The sequence below is a fragment of the Narcine bancroftii genome, chromosome 1 (genome assembly GCF_036971445.1).
Source record: "Narcine bancroftii isolate sNarBan1 chromosome 1, sNarBan1.hap1, whole genome shotgun sequence".
Lineage (NCBI taxonomy): Eukaryota > Metazoa > Chordata > Chondrichthyes > Torpediniformes > Narcinidae > Narcine > Narcine bancroftii.
Genome location: NC_091469.1, coordinates 335,286,535 through 335,313,437, shown reverse-complemented (window position 1 = coordinate 335,313,437; position 26,903 = coordinate 335,286,535). Strand labels below are relative to the sequence as shown.

General features: G+C 40.7%; 1 protein-coding gene across 4 annotated transcripts in view; it reads right to left on the bottom strand.

Moving 5' to 3' along the window:
- Positions 1-26,903, bottom strand: part of LOC138748758 (pleckstrin homology domain-containing family G member 4B) — a 224,311-nt gene that overhangs the window by 38,310 nt on the left and 159,098 nt on the right. For 3 of the 4 annotated variants that reach the window (XM_069909453.1, XM_069909469.1, XM_069909461.1), the window contains exons 6-13: positions 25,194-25,287; positions 20,138-20,224; positions 16,898-17,014; positions 16,163-16,261; positions 12,779-12,921; positions 10,638-10,776; positions 2,151-2,273; positions 973-1,164 (exon numbers count right to left, since the gene is read on the bottom strand). In XM_069909453.1, coding sequence (XP_069765554.1) covers positions 973-1,164; positions 2,151-2,273; positions 10,638-10,776; positions 12,779-12,921; positions 16,163-16,261; positions 16,898-17,014; positions 20,138-20,224; positions 25,194-25,287 — 994 coding nt within the window. The remainder of the gene's footprint in view (positions 1-972; positions 1,165-2,150; positions 2,274-10,637; positions 10,777-12,778; positions 12,922-16,162; positions 16,262-16,897; positions 17,015-20,137; positions 20,225-25,193; positions 25,288-26,903) is intronic. The other variant, XM_069909479.1, reaches the window with a different exon arrangement.

The window sequence follows — 26,903 nt, the reverse complement described above, 5'->3', positions numbered from 1 at the left end:
TTTCTGGAAGCTGCAGCATGGGTAGGAAAGGTGATTAAGAAGGCATGTGGGATATTAACCTTTAATAGCTGGGACAGGAAATGAAAAATTGAGAAGGCAATGGTACAATTATATAAATCATGAGTTGGAGCACAGATGGAATTCAGTATCCAGTTGTGGCCTTTGGTAAGCCTAAGATTCTACTTAGGATAGTGCAGAGAAGAGTCACCACGACGTTGCCTTGGATGGACTATTTAAGCCAGTGGTTCTCAACCTTTTTCTCAACCCTTTTCTTACCACTTTAAGTATTCCCTATGCCATAGGTGATCTGTGATTAGTAAGGGATTACTTAAGGTGGTATGTGGATGGAAAGAAAAAGGTTTGAAAACCACTGTTTTAATTGTACCTCATTGACTCGTTATGTGCACGGTTTCATAGCTCCAAAGGCAATGGGACAATGACAATTTTTCTCAAGCAAAATATTTCCATAACAATTGGGTCTAGAGCAGTGGTTCTCAACCTTTTTCTTCCCACTCACATCCCACATACCAACCCCTTACTAATCACAGAGCACCAATGGCATAGGGATGACTTAAAGTGGTATGTGAGTGGAAAGAAAAAGGTTGAGACCCACTGATTTAAGGCATCAAGAAAGACCAGATCAGCTGGGTTTGTTTTCTTTGGAGTGAAGGCTGAACATGGACTTCATTGAGGGATACAGAATGATGGGAAAGCATAATACGGTAGGTTTTAAAAATCTTTTCACTTTACCATTGATCTGTGTAAACTAGGGAGTAATGATTAAGTAATATAAGAGGTGATTCTGGAACACATTTGACCAAAACAGCAACAAAATATAAAGCATAACAGCCATAATGTATATGGAAAAAATTGTCAACAATCTCGAACAAATTGTGAACAGAGTGGAGAAAACCAGCATTCAATATGAAAGAAATGAACATCAGATATGAGGAAATAACGTGAATCACTTACTGTCTCATAAAATTCATACAAATTAACTATGTTGTCCAAATCAGTTCTCTGTTTTTCTAGTTTACTAGTGAAGTTACTCAGAAATTGCTTGAATTCCTTGACTATTTCTTCCAAATGCAGTAACTCATTGTATGAGCGATTGCTGAGATGACCAGCATCTTTAATCAGCTGCATTCCTCTTCTGTAGTGTTGCTATAAAGGACAAAGTTAACATTCAACATTTGGGAACTCCCACCATTGATCAGGCAGAGATCCGGATTATCTGACAGTACAACGAAAATGTCAACTGGGGTCAAGTCAACATTTACTCATTGTTTCCATCTCAAAAGGACATTCTTACATGGAACATTACATTACTTCAGTGCACAATTGTATGTTGACCTATGGAAACCTACCTCACAATAATTTGGCCAATTAGAGCTTTGCAATTGACAAGCATAGAACATTTGCCTCACACTATTAATGCAGTCAGACCCACTCTATCATCTGCAGCACTGAACATGCATAGCAGTGTGAAAAACAGTAGGGAGAATGTCAAAGCCAAGTGACAGGTTTGCCACTCCAAGTCTTTGTTACTGAGCCATTTAGTTCTAAAGCATCCTCAGTCATTCTGACGACTTAAAACCTCTCAGTCGTGTAGAGTAATACTGGAGGATAATATAATATATTCCTTTGTTTCTTCTTTGTATGACATTTATCATTTGAAAATTCTTTTCTGAAGTGTGTTCAGCTATTTCAGTTAGAATAGGTAAAACACAAGGGAAAATGTTGAACAAAGAATGTTTAACAACTTAATCTCATAAGTGCATAAAACTTTGTTGATAAAAGACATCGCAGTATTATTGCATCAATTGATTCCAAGCACAAAGCTTTCTCTGTCAATCTGGAAATGTTTTTCCTTCTTTGCTTTTCGTTACTTCATCTCAGATCAGATTTATCTGTAGCACCTTGAAATTTCATCTACTTCACCACAAATGGTTTCCCAAAAGTAAAGCAAGTGGTGGGTAATCATTCCATCCAGAATCAGATAAACCGAAGACTGAACAATGACAGAAGAGGTACAATTGCCTTCACGGGCTGTAGTTTCATCAAAGGGCAAGTGACTTGAATTTTAAATGAATGTGTGCAGCCTGCTTAATAGAAATGTCTATCACATTCTAAAAAAGTACAATACTTACCACAGCCAGGCTGTAGAAGGCATTATATACTTCCTGCTTTAGTTTCAATGATTCCAGAGAAAGTGGCAGACAGTCAATTTGTACAAAGTGCTGTTCTCCCTCCCTCTCAGCCCAATGTTTGATCTAGAAATAGTAAGAGTACATTACAGTTTACATTATGATGCACCTGACCTATCCTCTTGATGCAAATGAAGTTCGCCATATAATGCAATAACCACCTAGAAATACGGTTGTAAAGTGAGCGATTAACTTAACGGATGGAGAATAACATTATTTATGATATAGCATCAATGAGAGCAGTGGTTCTCAACCTTTTTATTTTCGCTCATATGCCACTTTAAGTATTCCCAGTGCTCTGTGATTAGTAAGGGATTGCTTAAGATGATACGAGTGTAGAAAGAAAAAGTTTGAAAACCACTGGTTTAATCGTACCGAATTGACTTGTTATGTGCTCGGTTTCATAACTACAAAGACAATTTTTCTCAAGCAAAATACTTCAGTAACAATTGGGTCCAGAGCAGTGACTCTCAACCTTCCCTTGCCACTCACAGACCACCTTAAGCAATCCCTTACTAATCACAGAGCACCAATGGCATAGGGATTACTTAAAAGTGGTATGTGAGCGGAAAGAAAAAGGTTGAGAACCTCTGAATTAGACCCCTTTAAAGCTCAGATGGGTTCAGTTATAAGCTAAAGTAATAAAAGATCTCATGTAATTCAAACTATATCCTGTCATAATTCACCATGAGATAAGCTACGTCATAGTACATCATAGAAAAATGCATCTATTGACATAAAGGTTGCTACCAATCTAATAACTTTCTTTCTTTGGCTTGGCTTCGCGGACGAAGATTTAAGGAGGGGTAATGTCCACGTCAGCTGCAGGCTCGTTTGTGGCTGACAAGTCCGATGCGGGACAGGCAGACGGGGTTGCAGCGGTTGCAAGGGAAAATTGGTTGGTTGGGGTTGGGTGTTGGGTTTTTCCTCCTCTGTCTTTTGTCAGTGAGGTGGGCTCCGCGATCTTCTTCAAAGGAGGTTGCTGCCCGCCGAACTGTGAGGCGCGAAGATGCACGGTTTGAGGTGAGATCAGCCCACTGGCGGTGGTCAATGGGGCAGGCACCAAGAGATTTCTTTAGGCAGTCCTTGTACCTCTTCTTTGGTGCACCTCTGTCTCGGTGGCCAGTGGAGAGCTCGCCATAGAACACGATCTTGGGAAGGTGATGGTCCTCCATTCTGGAGACGTGACCTACCCAGCGCAGTTGGATCTTAAGCAGCGTGGATTCGATGCTGTCAGCCTCTGCCATCTTGAGTACTTCGATGTTGGTGATGAAGTCGCTCCAATGAATGTTGAGGATGGAGCGGAGACAACGCTGGTGGAAGCGTTCTAGGAGCCGTAGGTAGAGGACCCATGATTCGGAGCCAAACAGGAGTGTGGGTATGACAACGGCTCTGTATACATTAATCTTTGTGAGGTTTTTCAGTTGGTTGTTTTTCCAGACTCTTTTGTGTAGTCTTCCAAAGGTGCTATTTGCCTTGGTGAGTCTGTTGTCTATCTCGTTGTCGATCCTTGCATCTGATGAAATGGTGCAGCCGAGATAGGTAAACTGGTTGACCGTTTTGAGTACAGTGTGCCCGATGGAGATGTGGGGGGGCTGGTAGTCATGGTGGGAAGCTGGCTGATGGAGGACCTCAGTTTTCTTCAGGCTGACTTCCAGGCCAAACCATATTACCATATTACCATTTACAGCACGGAAACAGGCCATGTCGTCCCTTCAAGTCCATACCAGTTCACTTGAACAACTCTACTAGCTCCTCCGCAAACTCCTGAGGAAGCACAGGCTCTCTTAAGTCAGTACATCCTGATATTTTCCAGGTCCTCATAGGTTCTCTTTATAAGACCCCATTTTCTTGGATACTTTACTCCGTTCCATTTCTCTTTATAAATCGCATTTTGGCAGTTTCCGCAAAACAGGAAACTGTCAAGCGCTGAAGAGCCGGCTCTGAATGGGCAACTAAAGCGGCATCGTCTGCAAAGAGTAGTTCACGGACAAGTTGCTCTTGTGTCTTGGTGTGAGCTTGCAGGCGCCTCAGATTGAAGAGACTGCCATCTGTGCGGTACCGGATGTTAGCAGCGTCTTCATTGTTGCGGTCTTTCGTGGCTTGTTTCAGCATCATGCTGAAGAAGATTGAAAAGAGGCTTGGTGCGAGAATGCAGCCTTGCTTCACGCCATTGTTAATGGAGAAGGGTTCAGAGATCTCATTGTTTTATCTGACCCGACCTTGTTGATTTTCGTGCAGCTTGATAACCATGCTGAGGAACTTTGGGGGGCATCCGAGGCGCTCTAGTATTTGCCAAAGCCCTTTCCTACTCACGGTGTCGAAGGCTTTGGTGAGGTCAACAAAGATGATGTAGAGTCCTTTGTTTTGTTCTCTGCACTTTTCTTGGAGCTGTCTGAGGGCAAAGACCATGTCAGTAGTTCCTCTGTTTGCGCGAAAGCCACACTGTGATTCTGGGAGAACATATAACCATATAACCACTTACAGCACAGAACAGGCCAGTTCAGCCCTACTAGTCCATGCCGTAGCAAATCCCCACCCTCCTAGTCCCACTGACCAGCACCCAGTCCATACCCCTCAAGTCCCCTCCTATCCATGTAACGATCCAGTCTTTCCTTAAATGTAACCAATGATCCCGCCTCTACCACGTGTGCCGGAAGCTCATTCCACATCCCCACCACCCTCTGCGTAAAGAAATTTCCCCTCATGTTCCCCTTATAATTTTCCCCCTTCATTCTTAAACCATGTCCTCTAGTTTGAATCTCCCCCTTTCTTAATTGAAAAAGCCTATCCACATTTACTCTGTCTGTCCCTTTTAAAATCTTAAACACCTCTATCAAGTCCCCTCTCAATCTTCTACGCTCCAGAGAAAAAAGCCCCAGTCTGCACAACCTTTCCCTGTAACTCAGACCCTGAAATCCTGTCAACATTCTCGTGAACCTTCTCTGCACTCTCTCTCTTTTGTTTATATCTTTCCTATAATTTGGTGACCAAAACTGTACACAGTACTCCAAATTTGGCCTCACCAATGCCTTGTACAATTTCATCATAACCTCCCTACTCTTGAATTCAATACTCCGATTTATGAAGGCCAACATTCCAAATGCCTTCTTCACCACACCATCTACCTGAGTATCAGCCTTGAGGGTACTATTTACCATCACACCTAAATCCCTTTGTTGCTCTGCACTCATCAATTGTCTACCATTCAATGTATATGACCTATTTAAATTTGCCTTTCCAATATGTAGCACCTCACATTTATCTGTATTAAATTCCATCAGCCATTTCTCAGCCCACACCTCCAGCCTTCCTAAATCACCTTTTAATCTACAGTAATCTACCTCACTGTCCACAACACCACCAATCTTTGTGTCATCCGCAAACTTGCTTATCCAATTCTCCACCCCTACATCCAGATCGTTTATATAACAAATAATAGTGGACCCAAGACCGAACCCTGAGGAACTCCACTAGTCACCGGCCTCCAATTGGACAAACAATTTTCTACCACTACTCTCTGACACCTCCCATCCAACCACTGCTGAATCCATTTCACTACCTCCTTATTTATACCTAATGCCTCCACCTTTTTTCCTAACCTCCTGTGGGGAACTTTGTCAAAAGCTTTACTAAAGTCCAAATAGGCAACATCCACAGCTTTCCCTTCATCAACCTTTTTTGTAACCCCCTCGAAGAACTCAATCAGGTTTGTCAAGCATGATCTACTCCTGACAAAACCATGCTGATTACTCCCTATCAATCCCTGTACCTCCAAAAATTTTTAAATAGCATCCCTCAGAACACTTTCCATCAACTTGCCCACCACAGACGTCAGACTTACAGGCCTATAATTCCCAGGTTTGCATTTGGACCCTTTCTTAAACAGAGGAACCACATGTGCCACCCTCCAATCATTTGGCACCACCCCCGTGGCCAGTGACATCCTAAATATCTCTGTTAATGGCCCCACTAACTGTCCACTAGCCTCCCTGAGTGTCCTAGGGAATATTTTGTGCAATCTGGGAGATTTATCCACCTTTATCTTTTTCAACACAACCATCACTACCTCCTTGGTTATCCTTATATGCTTCATGACCTCCCTACTATTTTTCTTTACTCAAATGGTTCAACATTTTTTTCCCTAGTGAATACCGAGGCAAAGAAATCATTCAAAATTTCCCCCATTTCCTCAGACTTCTCACTCAGCCTACCCTCACTATCTACAAGGGGTCCAATTTTATCTCTCACTAATCTTTTACTTTTAATGTATTTATAGAAACCCTTTGGATTTATTTTTACTCTGTCAGCCAAAGCCTCTTCATGCCTTTTTTTGGCCTTTCTAATTTCTTTCTTAAGATTCCTTCTACACTCCTTGTAGTCCTCCTTCAACTTCTCAGCTCTCTGCTCTTTATACCTCTTGTACACCTCCCTTTTTCTCCTAACCAAATTTCCAATATTCCTTGAAAACCAAGCCTCCCTATGACTTCCAGTCTTTCCTTTGATCCACACTGGGACATAACTACTCTGTACCCTCAAAATTTATTTTTTGAATATCCTCCATTTTTCGTTAACATCCTTACCTGAAAATATCCTGTCCCACTCAATACTCCCCAAATCCCTTCTTATTCCTTCGAAATTTGCTCTTTTCAGCAACACTAGGTATTATTCTATTTAGGAGAATCCTAGTGAAGATTTTGCCCGCAATGGAGAGCAGCATGATTCCCCTGTAGTTTGAGCAGTCTGATTTCTCGCCTTTGTTTTTGTACAGGGTGATGATGGCATCACGAAGGTCCTGAGGCAGCTTTCCTTGGACCCAGCAGAGCTTGAAAAACTCATGCAGTTATAAACAACTAGAAAATGGAATGGAGTTAACAGGAAAGTCTTCGGATGCTGTGATTCGAAAATAATACACAAAAGTGCAAGAGAAATAGTAGATTACGCAGCATCTATAGGAAGTAAGGGGTAACCATTGTTTTGGGCCTGAGCCCTTCATCAAGGAATGAGCACAAAGCAAACAGGCAAGCACCTGAATGAAATGAAGGGAGGAGAGGAGAGAAGGGAGGAAGGGGCAGGCTAATAGGTATGAGGTCATGGATGAATATAAAGGGGAAGGTAGGAGAAAAAAAGTGATAGTGGTAGGGGGTAGCTCACTGATAGGAGAGAGAAGGGAAAAGTGAGAGCAGGAGGAAAGGAGACAGAGGGATAGAGAGAGAGAGAATTGGGTGAGGGGATTTTACAGAAACTGGAGAAATTGATTTAATGTCATGGTTGGAGCTGCCCATATGGAATACAGTAGAATCCCCATTATCCAGCACTCTCAAGGATTGCAAATGTCAGATATGTAAATTTTCCTGTTGACTGAGACTCGCTCTAACAATGCCTAATACACCTGCATTCAGAATACACCATTTAAAAGACAAACAAAAACAGTGCCAAATGTGATTTGAAAATAATCAGTACTGTCGTCTTTAATTATGTAAAGTTCACTTTAATTAGGTAATTCCTGTAATGTACAACATTTAAATTCAAATCCCATTCGCTGATGCTGTAACAATGTTGCAGTAGCCGCTACGCCAACTGTCCTGCCGTCATAATTAACCTCCTCAAAATGGGGTCATCTTATACGCCAAGTCTAAAATCCGAATCTTGACAGCAAAGTCTTAACACCGCTGCCATCTTCCCCTCCATACCCTATCCCCATCCCACCAGCTCTGACTCAAGTGTCCTAGTCAGACCCAAGGCACACTCTACCACCTTCCTCATGCTGACAACCCAACTCACCTCCATGCAAGTGTCCTGGTCAGGGCCTTGGTGCACCTTCCTTGTGTTGATAACCCAAATCACCTCTACACAAGTGGAGACAGTGAAAAGAATGCGTATGCATTGAGGGGCATTGCTAGTTCAGCGGGACAAACCTTCACATGTCCAACACAGTCTCAGCGCTCCCCCATAGGGTCCATCTGTCCAGTCTAATTTATTTTAACTTTATTTATTTATTTCCTCTATTTTTGTAGCCAGTTGCTTGAGTTTCCAGTTGATAGAATTCCAAATGATGGGGATTCTACTGCATTAAGTGTTATTCCTCCAATCTGCTGGTAGCCTCGGTTTGGCAGTGCATGAGTCCATGAATAGAAATGGTGTGGGAATGGTGCGTGGAATTAAAATGCTTGGCCAGTGGGAAGTCCCTATTATGCAGCTGACAGAACAAAGGTGCTCAACAAGATGATCTCCCAGCCTGCGTCCAGTCCCTCTGATGTAGAGGAGGCCACAATAGGAGCACTGGATGCAGAAGATGACCCCTTGCAGATTCTCAAATGAGTTGTATTGCACTTTGCTCTAAAGTGTCTAAGAGGATACCTTAAGTTACATCAATGTACTTGTCCCAGATCAGGTCATTGGAGACATTTATTTCTAAGAACTCAGAGCTGTTTACCCTTTCAACTTCAGCACTGATAATATGGAAACGTCTCCCCTGATGTAAATGATCACCTCTCTTGTCTGATTGGGTTAAAAAATAGATTGTTGGTATATTGGCAGAAGTGTCAGGGGGCAGAAGTTAGTGTATTGCTTATTACTGAGGAGAGCTGAATGGGCTGAAGGTGGCTAAGTCACCTGGACTGGATGGACTATTCATGGGTTTTGAAAGAGTTTCTGCCCTGCCACATCTGTTAGCAGACCTTTGAGGAAGTAAAAAGCAGGGCAGAAAAAGAAAGGTCAGTGGATGCTGTTTGCTTGAATTACTAGAAAGCCTTTGACATGACACCACACATGAGACAACCAAACAAGATAGGAACCCATGATAATATTACAGGAAAAGTACCAGCATGACAGATAAGCTGGCTGGCAGATGGAAAACAATGAGCCTTTTCTGATTGGCTGCCGTTGACTAGTGGTGGCCCACAGGGGTCAGTGCCATGTGTGCTATTTTCATGGTATATGCGTATGATTTAGATGATGTAATTGATGGCTTTGTGGCTAGGTTTGTGGATGTTTTGAAGATAGGTGGAGGGATGGGTAGTGTTGAGGGAGCGAGGAGTCTTGGAGAATGGGGAAAGAAGTGGCAGATGGAATTAAGTTTAAGGAAGTGTATAATCATGCACCTAGTAAAAGGGATAAAGGTATAGACTAATTTCTAAATGGGAAGGGAATTCAGAAAGGAGCAAGGGAGCCCTAGTGCAGAATTCCCCAAAGTTTAACTTGTAGGTTGAATCAGCAGTAAGGAAGGCAAATCGTGTTCTATGGCGAGCTCTCCACTGGCCACCGTGACAGAGGTGCACCAAAGAAGAGGTACAAGGACTGCCTCAAGAAATCTCTTGGTGCCTGCCACATTGACCACCGCCAGTGGGCTGATATCGCCTCAAACCGTGCATCTTGGTGCCTCACAGTTCGGCGGGCAGCAACCTCCTTTGAAGAAGAACGCAGAGCCCACCTCACTGACAAACGACAAAGGAGGAAAAACCCACCACCCAACCCCAACCCACCAATTTTCCCTTGCAACCGCTGCAACTGTGTCTGCCTGTCCCGCATCGGACTTGTCAGCCACAAACGAGCCTGCAACTGACGTGGACTTTTTACCCCCTCAGTAAATCTTCGTCCGCGAAGCCAAGCCAAAGAAAGAAGGAAGGCAAATGAATTATTAGCATTCATTTTGAAAGGACTAGGAAACAAAGGCAAAGATGTAATGCTAAGGCATTATAAGCTGTTGGTCAGACTACGTTTGGAGTATTGTGAGCAGTTTTGGACCCCGGATCTAAGGAAGGATGTGCCAGAGTTGGAGAGAGTCCAGAGGAGGTTTGCGAGAATGATCCCAGGGTTAAAAGCATTAACATACAAAAAGCTCTCTGTCTGTTCAAGGATGAGGGTGGGGCAGGGGAAGTTTCTCATCAAAATGCACTGAATATTAAAAGGGCTGGATAAAGGGGACATAGAGGCATTTCCAGTAGTGGGAGAGTCAAGGACAAGAGACCACAGCCTTGGAATAAAATGATTTCCCTATAGAACAGATATAAGGAGACTTCTTCAGCCAGAAGGTGGTGAATTAGTGAAATTCATTGCAACTGACAGCTGTGGAAATCAAGTCATTGGGTAAATTTAAAGCAGACGTTCATAGGTTCTTGATTAGTAAGGTTGTAAAAGGTTATGGGGAGAAACCAGGAGAATTGACAAGTTCTGCTTGTAAGTATTCTAGTCCTATGACACCATTACACTCTTCTTCCTATCTGTTTTCTGTATTCCATCTCATGACATAGTTGAATTTATCCAAGAGTTAGATAGATAAGAATTTTGCTTAAAAATCATGTTATGAGAATTGAGTAAGAATTATAATCGGCCAAGTTTTCTATTTAAATGGTCTCAGGCTCAACTTGGTACATAGAGTCATTCTGCTTCTATGTCTGATGTCCTTCTGTCAAAAAACTTCCTTTTTACCTTGGTACTTTCTTCCTCAAATGTTCTCAGCTCGAGAAGGACTTGCAGGCGTTGAAAGCACTCATTGGACAGTTTCACCAATTTATGGACCTCTTCATCCACCTGATTGTAGAGCATTGTGACACCGTCCATGGCACTCCTGCAGACATGACGAGAATGGATCTAATTACATCAAAGCACAAGAACCGCCTATATGGGAATGAAATGAGAAGTACAAGTTCATTCAGAATTATATTTGAATTCTGCCACCTGATCTTTATTTTTTTTGGTTGGAGATGACTAAAATGATTGAAATGAGGTGATTCACTGACATCTGCAGATTTTAACACCTCTTTTGATCGTGGGTATGTTTGATTACTCGTATTTAATTCTACTCAAAAAAAAATTTTTTAATTCTCACATACATCATGGCTTTCCAAATTTTGGGACTTTGAGCAGTTTGATGGGCTGGATTTCGGATAGATAAGAACAAATAAAACAGATGAAGAAGGAAGAACAAGAAGTGGAAATGTTCTTTTGGGAAAACCCTTTTATGTGATGAAGAGCATCTTTTTATGGCTAGAGTAGTAGTTAGTGCAACACCATGGTAGCACCAGCAACCCAGGTTCGAATCCAGCAGTCTGTAAGGAGTTTGGGCATTTTCTCTGTCTCTGTATGGGCTTCCTCTAGGTGCTCCAGTTTCCTCCCACCTTCCTACATATACGGGGGTTGTAGGTTAATTGGTGTATTTGGCCGGCTCATAGGCTTGCTACCAGGCTGTATGTCTACATTTAAAATTTACATTTTGAGACACAAGCCAAATAGGTTGTGTGACACTGAGCAACAAAACAAAAAAAAAGGCCATATGGCATGCAAATGCGAATTGCTGGCGTTCCTTAAGTTTGGGGACAAAAATTTTGTTAACTTGGGACACAGAAATACACCTGGGTATTTGTTCCTAATCAATAATCAGTACATGGAAAATAGAAAATGAAGTAAAAATCCAAACATCTGCTAATTTACGAACGTTGTCTAAAAAAAAAACAAGTGAAGGGAAAATAATAGCAGATTGGCCAGAAATCAAATAAATGGAAAATTAGGCCAAGTGAACAAAATGAGGTCAGTCCACTGCCTCCTAGTATTTTTTCTTCAAACTTTAGGCATACAGCACGGTAATAGGTCATTTTGGCCCATGAGTCCGTGCCACCCAATTTACCCCCAATTAAACTACACCCCAGTAAGTTTCATCTCTATCTTTGAAGATGACAAATTTTACCCCCAGTAAATCCAATACAATTCTTAGTTTATCTTGGAAATAAAACTAAGATTTTAGTTCTCAGTCAAGTCACTGGTTTCAGCTCAGCAGGAAGTAAGAAAGGGGGTATCAGCAAGATAAGGAAACAAATATATAAATAAAAGGTTCAAATGAAGGTTCAATGACCCCAATATATTAACTCTATTTCTTTATTCACAGTTGCTGCTAGCCTGCTGAATATTTCCTGTTTATAACTGTGAATATATTAAAATTTTAAAAGGTGACAGCAGGTAATGGAGGACATGCATTTTATAGCATCCCAATGCATTTTCCAGCTGAGGAAATATGAAGTATAGTCATTTTTTAAATGTAAGGAACACCATTGCACCTTTTCACAGAGCAAATGCTCTACTGAGCAAATAATTGCAGATTAAAGACCCCGGGTGCAATCACCTTTCTTCCCAAAGTAGTCACCTGAGAGAACAGATGGGAGCATGGTTTGATGGCTCATTCAAAAGGCTACACTGATTGCCAAGCAAGATCTTACACACTTCACTGAAGGCTTGAATCTACAAACACCTGGCTCTGCTGACATCTGTCGCCATCGCGCACTTAACTTCCCCGTGAGCAGTGTCGGCCACCGCTAATGACATAAGCGATGAGACACGTGTGAGTAATAGCACACATGTGCGAGCGTGTTAAGCGTCAGTATGCGGGTGATGAGGAGGAGGAGGGGGCGAGAGTGTCAAGATCACCCTGTGTAGGATGGTAGGAGTTGATTTGAACATCTCAGTGCTGCGAATATTTTTCACTGAATCAGGAATGACATTTGTCCAGAAAACACTACATTTTTTTAAGCAAGATCTCTTGAAATTACACAAAAGCTTTTTTTTAAAAATCATCCTACCTATAATCATCAGTGTTACAAAATTCATCTTTCCGAATCCTGGCAAGGACCGTCCCGCCTTCCAGACGCAATCCTACCAGCCGGGAGTCTTCCAGCACACATTTCATTACCTTTGTGTGCTGGTTAAGGAGTTCACTGACTTCCTATGGAATGAAGGTGCCAGATTTAATTTGAGATCTTTTTAACGCTCCAATATTCTGCATGACATCTGGTAGATATCTGCAATTAAACACCACATTTCTAAGATGTGTGGGATCATTTCTGATGCACATTTTTGACAACAGTAAAGCAGCTGGAAGCCATTACAGCTGTAAACTTCAAACCGTTAACAGATCCAAGCATGAAACAGAATGGCATTTTGAGGTCCATGAAACAAAAGTCGAAAAATTGGATATCTTGGATAGCACTCTGAGGGGTCAGCACAGATATGATGGACCGATTAATCTTTAGGGTTCTTGATGAGTGACATTTTACACCAGTTTTATGATAGGACAACTCTCTCACTCCAGAAATTAGCCAAATAAAAGCTAATACAGTGAAATCCCCATTATCTGAAATTCAAGCAACTGGCCCAAAAAGCCTCAAGGAAATAAAAAGAAGTTGAAATGAAAGTTTAAAATTGTTCTCTGAAGTAACACACAAACCTTTGGTGAAGATGGGAGCAAATATTCAGCCACCGGAGTGCCTTGGTCGTGCTTTGCACATAGCAGCTGGTTGAATAAAGTTGTGTTTGAATAAAATTTTATTAAGTGACGAGATTGTTTAACGGGTTTAATATATCTTATAGATTGAACTTTGAATAAATGGGAAGGGGGGAGAGGGAGGGAGGGAAGGGAGGGGGGAAAAAGGGGAGAAAATGACACTATATATTCAAGAGAAAAAAGCCTGTATGTATTTTGATCAATATGGTTTATAGTGTGAAAAAATAAAATAAAATGGCTCGCCAGTGGCAGCCTGCTTCGTAAGGGTGTTAGTTACTGGGGGGTGGGGGGGGAAGGATTAATTCTCTATCATGCTATTGACCATCTTTCTGAAAGATGCAGCAACAGTTAAATGTTTTCAAAGAATGTGACTGAAAATAAAGTAAAATTCTTTGAAGTTCACATATTCACGCAAGTAATGTTTGTTCAGTAGAAATACAGTATAATATTTTTGTCTTTTAAAATGTTTATTCTTAATGCACGTGCATCAGTTAGGCATTGTAAGAGTGAATCTCAAGCATCTACCATCCCTGTCGAGACCTGTTACTGGAGGTGTTACTGCATATGCTTTTTTAAAATTAGGATACCAAAACTGTGCACAGTATTGTGTTCTCATTATTATCTTGTGTAGCTTTAATGAAATGTCTCTATTTTTATGATCCATCTCTCAGCAATAAAGATCCATGTGCTCTTTGCCTCTTTTAGTTGCTTGCATCACCTGCATTGTAACATTTTGAGTTTCATGCACAAGAAAAACAGGTACTTTTCCAAACTCTTGTAATTACAGTGTCTTTCTATCTCCCTTTTGATTTTTCTAACTTTAACTTTCCTGCATTAAACTCCATTTACCAAGTTTCTGTCCACGCAGTCAATCAACTACCACCTAGTAAAATTCAACTGTTCTCATCACCACATCTCCTCCCATTGACCTTCATGTCATGAGCAAAGTTGGACACCTGACTATCTGCTCCATCCTCCATCATTAATAAAGATAGAAGCTAGGTGAGAATCAAGTACTAATCCTTGACACACTCCACTAGTTACTATTTACCCATTTACTCCGAATATTACCTTTTGATTACTATTAATTCCTCTGTGATAAATCCATATTAACACACCACCCCCAAAAACATGAGTTCACATCTTGTGGATTTGCCTTTTATCTAGATTTCAAATACTTTTGGGAAATCCAAATACACCAGATCTGCAAGTTTCCCTCCATTTCCTCTGCTTTGTACTTCCTTGAAGAAGGAGTGAAACACAAAAGTCTGGATACACTGTGACTGCCATAAAAACACAAAAATGCTGGAGGAACTCAGCAGGTCACACAGTGTCCATGGGTGGTAAAGGTATATAACCAATCTTTTGGGACTGATTGGGTCCCTTCATCGAGGTAAGAGCAAAAAGCAGACAGGTACCTGAATAAAAAGACTGGGGGAGGTAAGAATGGGCAATAGGAGGAGCCTGGGTAAACAAACACAAGGCCATAATCAGAAGTGGAGAGGAGGACAGGAGAGGAACGGTGAGAATTGATTGGAGGAGAAGGGTGGCTCTGTGAAGGCAGAGTTCGATAACTCCATCCCCCATATCGAAGGCCTCAAAGGTTTCTTCCTCAAAGTCAGACCCAACCTGTCCCCCTCCACCACCACCCTCCTCCAGCTGGCAAAACCTTCCCTCACGTTCCAAAACTTCTCCTTTGTCTCATCCCACTTTCTCCAGACCAGTAGTATCCATATGGGCCTCAGCTATGCTTGCTTTTTTGTTAGCTGTGTGGAGTAATCCTGGGAGCAGGTGCAATGGAGACAAAGCTCCTCAACTCTTCCTTTGTTTCATTAACAACTACTTTGCTGCAGCCTCATGCACCCATGATGAGCTCGTCAACTTTATCCATTTTGCTGCCAACTTCCACCACGACCTAAAATTCACGTGCTTCATCTCAAGCAACACACTCCAGGAAGACATTTTATACAAATCTGCCAACTCCCTCAGCTACCTCAGCTATAAATCTTTATACCCTGCCCCCTGCAAGGATTCCAATCCTTTTTCACAATTCCTCTGTCACCATTGCACCTGCTCCCAGGATGATGGTCTTCCAAGCAAGATCACCAGAGATATCCTCCTTCTTCAAAAAGCATGGCTTCCCTTCTCCTACCATTATTTCAGCCCTCACCCACACATCTTCCATCTACCCTGGCCTCCTCTGCCCCCACACACAAGGACAGGATTCCCCCTGACTTCACCTACCACACACCAGCATCAAATATATCATGCTCCACCATTTTCAATATATGTTACGTGATCTCACCACAAGACACATCTTTCCCTCTCCTCGCTTATCTGCCTTCTGCAGGACTTTTCCGCACCTCTCCTCCCACCAATCGCCCCTTTGTACCTACCCCTGTGACTGCAAGAATTGCTACACTGTGAACACACCTCCTCCCTCACCATCACCAGTCCTTCAAAGTGAAGCACACTTCACTTACAAACTAGAAGTAAAACACGAAAATCTGCAGATACCATGGTTGAAGTAAAAACACAATGCTGGAGAAACTTGGCAGGTCAAATAGAGTCCTTTAAAAAGCAAAGATAAAGGTTACATAACTGAAGTTTTGGGCTTGAGCCCCTCATCATGGTACCTGTGAGATCTACCTTAAATGAGGTGGAGATAATGCTCTAGACATACCTGTGCAGTTGTTGGCATTCTGCTGACATTCAGACAGTTGATCAAATTCCTCAAGTAGATTAATGCTGCACAGCAGTTTCTCATGAATGGCTCCAACTTCTAAAACAACAAACACACACCTACAACTCAGAATTATCTGTCCTGACAGGTATGCCCATCACAGTTTTACATGAGATGGGGTAATTATTTTAATGCTCCCCAGCTGCAGGCTTTTCACCTTGCATTCTCCATGACCAATAGCACACACTGAGAGCAGCAATAGCAAGGTTTGTACATGGTGACTTCAATGGAGAAAAATGGCCAAGGGCCTTGACTGGAAGCATTTTCAAATAAAATTTGATACTGATGTTGAGGAGGTAATCGGGGCAATGACAATGCTTGCTGAAGGAACTACTGGAGAGGCTGTAGGTTTCAGGAAGGGAATTCCAGAGTTTAAAGCTATGACAGACCATGGGGAAGTGAACTACATTCAGGGATGATCTGGTGGCCAGAACTGGAGGTATGCGCATGATCTTGACATTCAAAGTGCAGCAACCAACCCTTCAAGTTCGTAAGTGCTGTTGAAATGTTGAGCTCCAGGATCACCTCCATTTTATGGAGCAGGCTACTAGATTCAATTGAAGACTTATCAAGGTAATATTCCCAAATGTTTACTAAAAAGACACATAGAAGGGTATATTTTAATACAAGCATTTACATGAGACTATTTCACTACTTTAGGTCAAATATACAAACCATGTGGAAGCGAATCCAATCATTATGATCGTAAGGAAAGGTTCCGGAAAACTCCTGGGTCAGTTGGCAGCTGTCGATGTGCCTGTGTAGGCTCTTCAGTGAAGTCACAATTTCGTGCTGAGATGAGGAATTAGACAAAAATTAAATTAAGGTCACTTCATGTCCCTATGTGCAAGGACCAATTTCAGATTTATTGTTAGAGTATATACATGACATCACATACAACCCTGAGATTCTCTTTCTTTAGGCGAGGGAGAATTACCACTTATTGGTAATGCAAAAATATCTGTAACGCAGTGTATCCATGTAAATAAATAAAGAACTGTAAACAGATAATGAATGTAAACAAATTCACTGTTCAATACAGAGAGAATTTTTTAAAAATCAATAAAGTGCACAAATAATAGTCCTTAAATGAGTCCCTGATTGAGTTTGTCATTAAGGAATCTGACGGTAGAGGGGTAGCAGCTGTTCCTGAATATGGTGGTGTGAGTCTTGTGGTATCTTTACCTCTTTCCTGATGGCAAAAGTGAGAACAGGGCGTGTGCTGGGTGGTGTGGATTCTTGATGAATGATGCTGCTCTCTGAGGGCTGTGTTCCCTATAGGTGTTCTCAATATTTTGCCTGTGATGTCCTGAGCTATGTCCACTATCTTTTGGAGGGATTTATGCTCAGGGGTATCGGTGTCCCTATACCAGACCATGATGCAGCTGGTCTGCACACTTTCCACCACACATCTGTAGAAATTTGCTAAGGTTTCTAATATCATACCAAACCTCCACAAACTCCTGAGGAAGTAGAGGCGCTGACATGCGTTGGGTCCAGGAAAGATCCTCAGAGATAGTGATTCCCAACAACTTAAATTTGCTCACTTTCTACATCTCTGATCCCCAATGATCACTGGACTGTATACCTCTGGCTTCCTCTTCCTGAAGTCAACAAGCAACTCCTTAGTTTTGGTGACATTGAGTGCAAGGTTGTTGTTAGTGCACCATTCAGCCAAATTTTCAATCTCCCTCCTGTATGTTGATTCATCATCTTTCTTTATACAAACCACTACTGTGGTATCGTCTGAATATTTATAGATTGTGTGATTGTCATATCAAGCTGCACAGTCGTCTATGTAAAGTGAGTAGAGCAGGGGGCTAAGAACGCAGCCCTCTGATCTCTGGAACTGATGGACATTGTGGAGAAGATGTTCTTACCAATCCTCACTGATTGTGGTCTGGAGGTGAGGAAATCCATGATCCAATTACACAGTCTTGGAGTGATCAATTTTGAGGGGATGATGATGTTAACTGCTGAAATGTCGTTGATAAAGAGCATCATTAGGAATACATCTTTACTCTCTTGATGTTCCAGAGTTTTGTGTAGAGCCAGTGAGATGGCATCTGCTGTAGACCTGTTGCTAAGCTGGGCAAACTGGAAGCATCCATGTCACTGCTCTGACAGAAGTGGATATGCTTCAACACCAGCCTTTCAAAACACTTCCTCATTATTGATCTAAGTGCTACTGGTCGATAGTCATTAAGGCAGGTTACTACACTCTTCTTGGGCACTGGTATGATTGACACCTATTTAAAACAGGTGGGTACCATGTCCTGTTGGATTGTGATATTGAATACATTGGTAAGTTGGTCAGCTCAGATTTTTAATACTCGGGCAGGTACTTGGCCAGATACATTCCTCGGATTCACTCTCCTGAAGACAGCATGCATTTCATCCCCAGATATGGACAGGATGGGATCATCAGAGGGTGTGGGGATGCGAAGAGGTGGTTCTTCACTGTTACTGTCATCAAATCAGGCGTAGAAGGCACAGCGGTCAGGTGTCCTTTGTTGTTTCCATTTTCATTCGGAATCTCAAATTCACCCGGGAGATAACTTTTCACAGGTTATACCTGCTCCTTCTATATAGATCTAGATTTCTGGACTAAAATGCCTGTGATCTGGCTCTCAGCAGGTTCCGGATTTCATTGTTCATCCACGGCTTCTGGTTGGGGAAAACTCTGAATTAATTGGTTGGGACACACTCATCCACTGGTTTGATAAAGTCTGCGACAGCCCTGGTGTAATCATTCAGTTCCTCAGCTCAGTCCTTGAACACCACACAATCTGCTGACTTGAGGATATACAGGATAACTGAGTCATAACAAATTTTAATTTATATAAGAGAAGAAGCTCTGTGAAAGGAGACAGAGGGACACGGAGGGAAGTGAGAGAGTCAGAGAGAGAGAAACAGAGATAGAGGCAAAGACAGCTAGTGGAAAGGCAACAGGGAGAAAAAGAAGGGAGGTTTAAACAGAAACCAGAGAAGTGATGGTCACTGTTAATGCCATCAGATGGAAGATGAGATGCTGTTACTCCAATATGTAGGTGGTCTCAGTCTGGCAGTACATGAAACCATAATCAGACATATCAGCAAGGGAATGGGATGGGGAATTGACCCGTCCCATTCCTTGCTGGCCCAGTGGCCACCCATTTCAATTCCCTGTCCCATTCCTGTGCTGACACATCCGATCATGGTCTCATGCACTGCCAGTCTGAGACCTCCTGCAAATTGGAGGAACAATACCTCATCTTCCATCTGGCCACCCTCCAACAAGATCACATTAACATCGACTTCTCTGGTATTTGTAACCTTCCCCTAGTTCTCTCTCTACCTATCTCTCTCTTACCCCCACTCTCTCACCCCCCTTTCCCCCTGTCTCCTTTCACAGAACCAAAATCAATTCTGACCTCTCCTCTTCTCATATCCAATTTTGTTGGTCTAGACTCCACCCCCTGACAATCCATAGTCTTTATTCTGACGCCTTCCTGTACACTTTGAAGAAGGGCACAGACCCAAAACATTGGTAGTATATATTTACCTCCTATGGATGTTGCAAGACTGGGTGAGTTCTTCCAGCATTTCTGTATGCTTTTACAATTTCGAAATCAGAATCCAAAGACTGGATCGTTACATGGATAGGCGGGGACTAGAGGGGTATGGTCCGGGTGCTGGTCAGTGGGACTAGGAGGGTGGGGATTTCCTACGGCATGGATTAGTAGAGCCGAACTGGCCTGTTCTGTGTTGTAAGTGGTTATATGGTTATATGGTTATGCATCAAAGCTAAAATACACACATTTAGATTCAAACGAGAAACATGCACTCTAGCGCATATGTCCTTGTCCATTGCCTTCTCCTCTCACCTCCTCCTACAATCCACCTTCCCCTTGATCCTTGCGTGCCCTCATTTACCTGAACAAGTGGATCTCTTTCAGGTCTGAATGTTGACTCCCTTTCCACTAAAACCAAGACTGAGTTTATGGCGTTTGGAATAGCAACCTGTGAACAGTTAAAGATAGGTCAGATATTTAATTAGAAGTGAGATGGATGAGATCACACCAGTCATTACATTGTTTCATTTGTCCAACTAAAACCTCAAAAACTTGTATTGATCTGTTGCAATGAACAGCTTAGGCTGTTCAGCCTTTATTTTTTGTTGTTGTTTCTTTTTTGGTTTATTTTGGTAGGTTAGGTGGGGTTTTAATAAAAATAAATTCTTTTTTGAATATTCCGAATTGAGGAGAAAGGGATAATATTGTCCAATATGTTATAATGTTACACGTTCTATTATGTATTGCATATGTTTCTGTTATTACTATTCGATTCTCCATTCTATTCTCCTCATGTATTGTTTACTATAATATGTTTAATAGAAAGATTGAAAAAGACAACAAACATCAAAAACTATTTTGTCTGCAGAATTCACTGCAAGCTAAGCACAGCTGGTTGTAAGGCATTCTTAAATGACTAAGTTGTGAAAGATGCCAAATAAATACCAGTTCTTACTAGAATATAAAACAAATCCTCGATTCTAGAAAAGGAGAAATTAGAAAAGCTCAGTAGGTCTGCATTTCCACTGAACTCCTCGGAAGGGTCATAATTATTACAGTTGAGGAAGAAAATTACAATTCAAACAATTCATAAAGAGCATGCTCCCTCCCCCACTTCCACATCCAGACTCAACAAAACCTTTCTGGTGGTCAATGCAACTATGGAGTTTTGGAAGAAGGAAGGGAATCTTCCCGCCACTTTAAAGTAACAATTCAAAGGTGGCAATTGAATCTAGAGCCAGATATTTGCAAGGCCAGTGGACAAGTCCTCTTCTCCATGAAACATCACACCAGGTATCCGTTCCATCCAGAGAAAGGTAACCAGGAGTAATAGATAATCCAAAAATAAAACACAAATGTCTGCAAAAACCGTGGCTAAAGTAAAAACACAATGCTTGAGAAACTCAGTTGGTCAAACAGCAAAGACAAAAATACATAACCTTGTAGTTGCATTGACCACCAGAAAAATTTTGTTGAGTCTGGATGTGGAAGAGGGGGAGGGAGCATGCTCTTTATGAATTGTTTGAATTGTAATTTTCTTCCTCAACTGTAATAATTATGACCCTTCCGAGGAGTTCAGTGGAAATGCAGACCTACTGAACTTTTCTAATTTCTCCTTTTCTAGAATCGAGGATATTTATCTTTATCTTTGCTATATGAAGTTCGCTGTTTAACTAGCTGAGTTGACCACAGATAATCCAAGTTGCTTTCAACCATTTTGCAGCACAGAAGTAGTGCTTTCTATTTAAACGTTGGAGGGAGAGGAGTTGGTGAAACCAGGATTTATCATTATCTCTCAATCAGCAATTGAATATAACTGGAACTCCTTCAACGATTCATCGTGGTCAATGCAACAGATTTGGGAAATAGAGATTAACCATTATCAGCAAAGATGATTTCACCATTGCTCAATACAGATCATTACCAGAATCCACTCAAAACAATAAATAAATTCTTTCAAACCTTAAAAAGAGAGTTAGCTGTTATTGGAGAATTGCAAAAAGCTCCTGCAATTGGTAGCTGAAAATAGAAAGGACTGCCAAAGAAAACAATGATATTCTGTTTTCCTAATATTGAACAATAAATGTACAATATGTTGGGGTGTAATGTTTGCTATAATTAGAAAGCCATCTTACACATTTAATTAATGAGCTCCTTTGCCCTTTAAAATCCTGGAGATCATATATTTTATTGTGCAATTAGGCTTAATTATATTTCTAATAGTGCAGCCCAATGAAGTGGAATATTTTAAACTGGCTTGATGGGGTCGTGGGTTAAGTGTTTGTTTCGCATTTCATCTGAAGGTAGCAAACATCAATCACTTGATCTTATGTAACACAGACATTGAGCAGCATTCAGCTGTTATCTTACAGGAAAATTATACAGCTTCACCCAATTGCATTTACACCCAACATCTGCAACAGAACGGGATGGTACTCGAGATCAATGGATGGGATGCCTTGATTAAATTTTAAATTTAAACATACAGCAAGGTTACAGACCCCTTCAGCCCATCAGCCCATGCCGTCCAATTACACTCAATTGATTTACAACCCCCCGTAAGTTTCAAACATTGGGAGGAAACTGGAGTCCTCACGGAAAGCCCACTCAGACACGGAGAGAGCATACAAACTCTGCAGACAACATGGGATTCGAACATAAGTCACAATTGTTAGTGCTGTAACAACACTAACCACTAGGCTAACCCGTGCCTTAATTTTCCATCTGTGCTTAATGTGGACGTAACTTCCTCACACTCCTGTGGAGGATGGTTATAAAGTAAGGGTTAGCATCTCTATTGCTCTTCCAAAACCATCACCGTCAGCTCTGCTTCTATTATCATCCAAGCTCACCGAATCCAGCAGAGACCAGGAATCAATCCTGGGCCTTGAAAGTACTACACAACCCTGCCATCAGAGGGAGTCCCAGTTCTCCATTTGCAATTCCAAAAAATATTAACAGCGAGGTGGAAAAATCAGGAATATGGCAGAAATCTGACATAAGAATAAAAATTCCAGAAATGGTCAGCTTGTCAAGCAGCCCTCATGAAGTGAGAAGCAGGTCACTAAATCAAGAAAAAAGGGTAAACATTATGAAAAAGTTGAAGAAAAAAATCAAATTATATTAATAGTGATATTAATTTTTAAAAATACATGCACAAAAATGAGTAAGAAACAATTGGAAAACAATAAAATGCAAACATTGAAACAAATAAAAAAGTGATTTGAAACACATATAAAAGTTATAAAGTATTTATATACATATAAAAGAGTTGTAAAAGAATTTATAAAAAGTCACACAGGAATGGCAAACATGAAGGAAAGGAACCACTGCTTATGTAGACTGATAAGAGATTTGTTAGCCTTACAGATTGACAATTGCCATTCATATAAATGAATACAGAAATATTATACAGGAATGTCAAACGTTATAGGAAACTTACTTTGCTTTTTATGTTAAAGATGTGATTAAACCTGCAGATAAATAATTATCATTACACAATGAGATCGAAACCAAAGCTGCACTAAAACAAAGGTCTTTGATATATTAGAAACAAACCCTCAAGATGTCTCCTTAAATATGTATGGACAGAAACTTAAATGGAAGTAACTGTTAACATGATTAACTGTTTGGCAGTCAATAATTTACAATCTTAAGAAAGATCCACAAAGACAGGTGCTAATTAGAAAAAGGAACAATCAACTTTCAAAACAACCTGTTTAACAACTTGTGAAAAATGCACCACCAAAAAGAATAAAGTATAAGGTGTGCCAAAATACTGTATACTTTGAGTAAGGCTCAATGCAGGGAAAGAGTGACACTGATCTACTCTTCTTTGCTTCCCTTACTCCCACTAGAGTAATATAAAGTTGGTTGTACATTCTGTGGTTCTGCTGTATGTGTTCTGTTATTAGAGCATGGACTGTCCATTTCAGAGTCAGATGCTCATTCCATTTGTTTCACACACTAATGTTGGTGAGAATCTGAGACAATGTTAACCAAACCACAATTCCTTCCTCTCACCTTGCCATTGGGCAGCTGCATTCAAATAATAGGAGCTAAAGGCTTTAAACATGGTATAAAGGAACTGGATCTTAAACAAGGACACATTTGGAAAGTATCAAGTGGATGAAGCCCAGAATTATTAACATAAACAATGTGGAAGGGGTAGAGATAATGCGGAAACCAAGGGAGATAGAAAACATTAGTGGTCCAGGCTGGCAGAGGATTGTTAAGGTTTATTAATCGGAACTGATGTGCCTAAAGGAAATTAACATGATGCATTGCATTACAGGAAAGAAGAACAAATGAGCATGCTAGAATTGTAAATCACAGAGCTCAGACGTCACTAGAAATCCAAGAGAAAATATGACATTGACAACAATAAACTAATGATGATTTCCCAAATCTGTCATTTGTTCACCAACATAAGACCATAAAATATTGGAGCAGAAGTAAGCCCATCGAGTCTTCTCTACCATTCTATCACGAGCTGATTCATTCTCCCACTTGGCCCCACACCCCTGTCTTTTCCCCAAAACCTTTGATACCCTGACTATTCAGATGCCTATGAATCTCTGCCTCAAATACACCCAACATCCTGGCCTCCACAGTGACTGGTGGCATTAAATTCCAGAGGTGCATCACTCCCTCTGGCTTAAGAAATTCCTCAGTATCTCTGTTTTAAATGGGCTCCCTTCAATCCTGAAGTTGTGCCTTCTTGACCTCGACTCCTCTACCCTGGAAAACAACTTTGCTATATCTACTTTATTCAGGACTTTCAAGGTTTGAAATGTTTCTACGAGGTTCCCCATCATTTTTCTGAACTCAAAGGAGTAAAGTCCAAGATCCATCAAGTGTTCCATATAAGCTAATTCCTTCATTCTAGGAATCATTCTTGTTAATCTTCTCCGAACTCTCTCCAATACTGGCACATTCTTCCTTAAATAAGGAGCTCAAAACTATATTCCTTACTCCAAGCAAGGGCATTACAAAGCCTCTCATATACAAATTTTGAATGTTCTCCCTATTTAAATAATATTCTACCATTTTTCTCCTAATAAAATGCATAACCATACACTTTCCAACATTGTACTCCATTTACAATTTCTCTGCCCATTCTCCCTAATCTATCTCAGCCTCTCTGCAGCCTCTCCATTTCCTCCTCACTATATGCCCCACTAAGTATCTTTGTTTCATTTGCAAACATAGCAACAAAGTCATTTATTTATTCAGCAATACAAATCATTAACATACAACATAAAACTAAGTGGCCCCAACATTGACCCCTGCGGATCACCACTGGTAACCGGTAGCCAACTAGAACAGGATCCCTTTATTCCCACTCTCTGTTTCCTGCTGATCAGCCAATCCTCTTCCTATGCTGGTATCTTCCCTGTAATTTCATGGGCTCTCACCTGGAGTGCAGTAAAAGCTTTGAAGAAGGTTGATTCAGGATGACTTCTGCGAGCATCCACTAATATGGTCAGTCCAAGTTCTCGTACTTCCTTCCTGCAACACACAGAAGAGACGATTAAAAGTTGAAATTAAATTCCATGTACTTTAGATTAACACATCCACTTTCATTTAACTTTCCCCCAGGTACACATTTTAAGATGTTTGTGAGTTATAATGTTTGTCAGTTTGGTGCTGAACCTCCTAACAACTTGATGGCTATAATGTGGGAGCATTGTGCATTCAGATGGAAATTTCTACTGTGGCTCTTCAGGGGGTGATTATATTTGGACTTTCAGGGTGAAAATTCTGCACAAAGCTAAAATTTCAGTGTGGATTGTGAGGACATTGATTTCCCTGGCTTTTGTTAAATCCCCCCCCACCCCTCCACTTTCTTCCACTTCTCCCCTCCCCTGCCCCGTTGCTTTTCCGCAGCTTTGTCTCTCTCCCTTTTCCCTCTGTCTCCTTTCAGAGAACCAAGATCAATTCTCACCTCTCCTCTTATCATATCCAATTAACATCATTTTTAGGTCAGACATCCTCCCACAGCCAGCACTGTCTTTATTCTGCGCATTCCTGTTCTTTGCCTACAACTTTTTTTATATTTTATTTACAATTTTAAATCATATGACATTAGTTATAACATATTAATACAAACATTATATAATTGAATAAACCCCCCCCCCAACCTCCCTCATACACCCCACTAACATCCTCCCTCCTCCCCTACCCATCTACAAAGAGAGAAGAAAAGAGATCATCACTAAGAATAACAATAGCTGTGGAGACCAAGACATCCCCCGGAGCAGATTGGGAGATTAAATTTTAATACCAAGAGTTTTTAAATATGGGCTCCATACTTTTACAAAAAAATAATATCTATCCCTCAAATTATATGTTCTCTTTTCTAAGGGAATACAGGTTTTCATTTCAGTGTGCCATCTTTACATTCCTAAAACTAAGTCAGATTTCCAAGTATTAGCCAAACATTTTTTAGAAACAGCCAAAGCCAAACATAAAAATTCAATTTGGTACACAGTCAATTTCAATCCTAAAGCAATCAACTTAAATGTCCCCTAAAAAAAAACATTGGATCAAACGGCAAGCTTACTTTTAATACTCGCTCCAAAAACAATTTAACTTGTAACCAAAAATTCTTAACCTTAGAACAAGTTCAAGTTGAATGAAAAAAAGTACCTATTTCTTGTCCACATCTAAAACACAAATCTGAAGAAATTAATTCAAATTTCTTTAATTTCTGAGTTAAATACAATTGATGTAAAAAACTGTATTGTATCTTGCATTTTTAAGCTTAGTCATATTATACGATCCTTACACAAGTTTCTCCAAAATTTTCATCTATCTTTCTACTTACATCAAGTTCTATTTACATCAAGTTCCCATATCACTCTTAATTTATGAACATTCAACTTAGGCATTTTATTTTGTAATAACTTATATATCTCAAAAATAAATTTATTTGATTCTTCCTTAGTGAGCAATAATTCTAAAGCAGATTGCCTAGGTCATTTTAAACTATAGCCAAAAAATTTTAACCTCATAATATCAAAAGAAAGTATTATTAGGAACTTGAAATTTCTCCTTCATTTGATTGAAAGATAAAAACTTTTCTGCTTCAAAACAATCTTCAATTTTTTTAATCCCCAATTGAC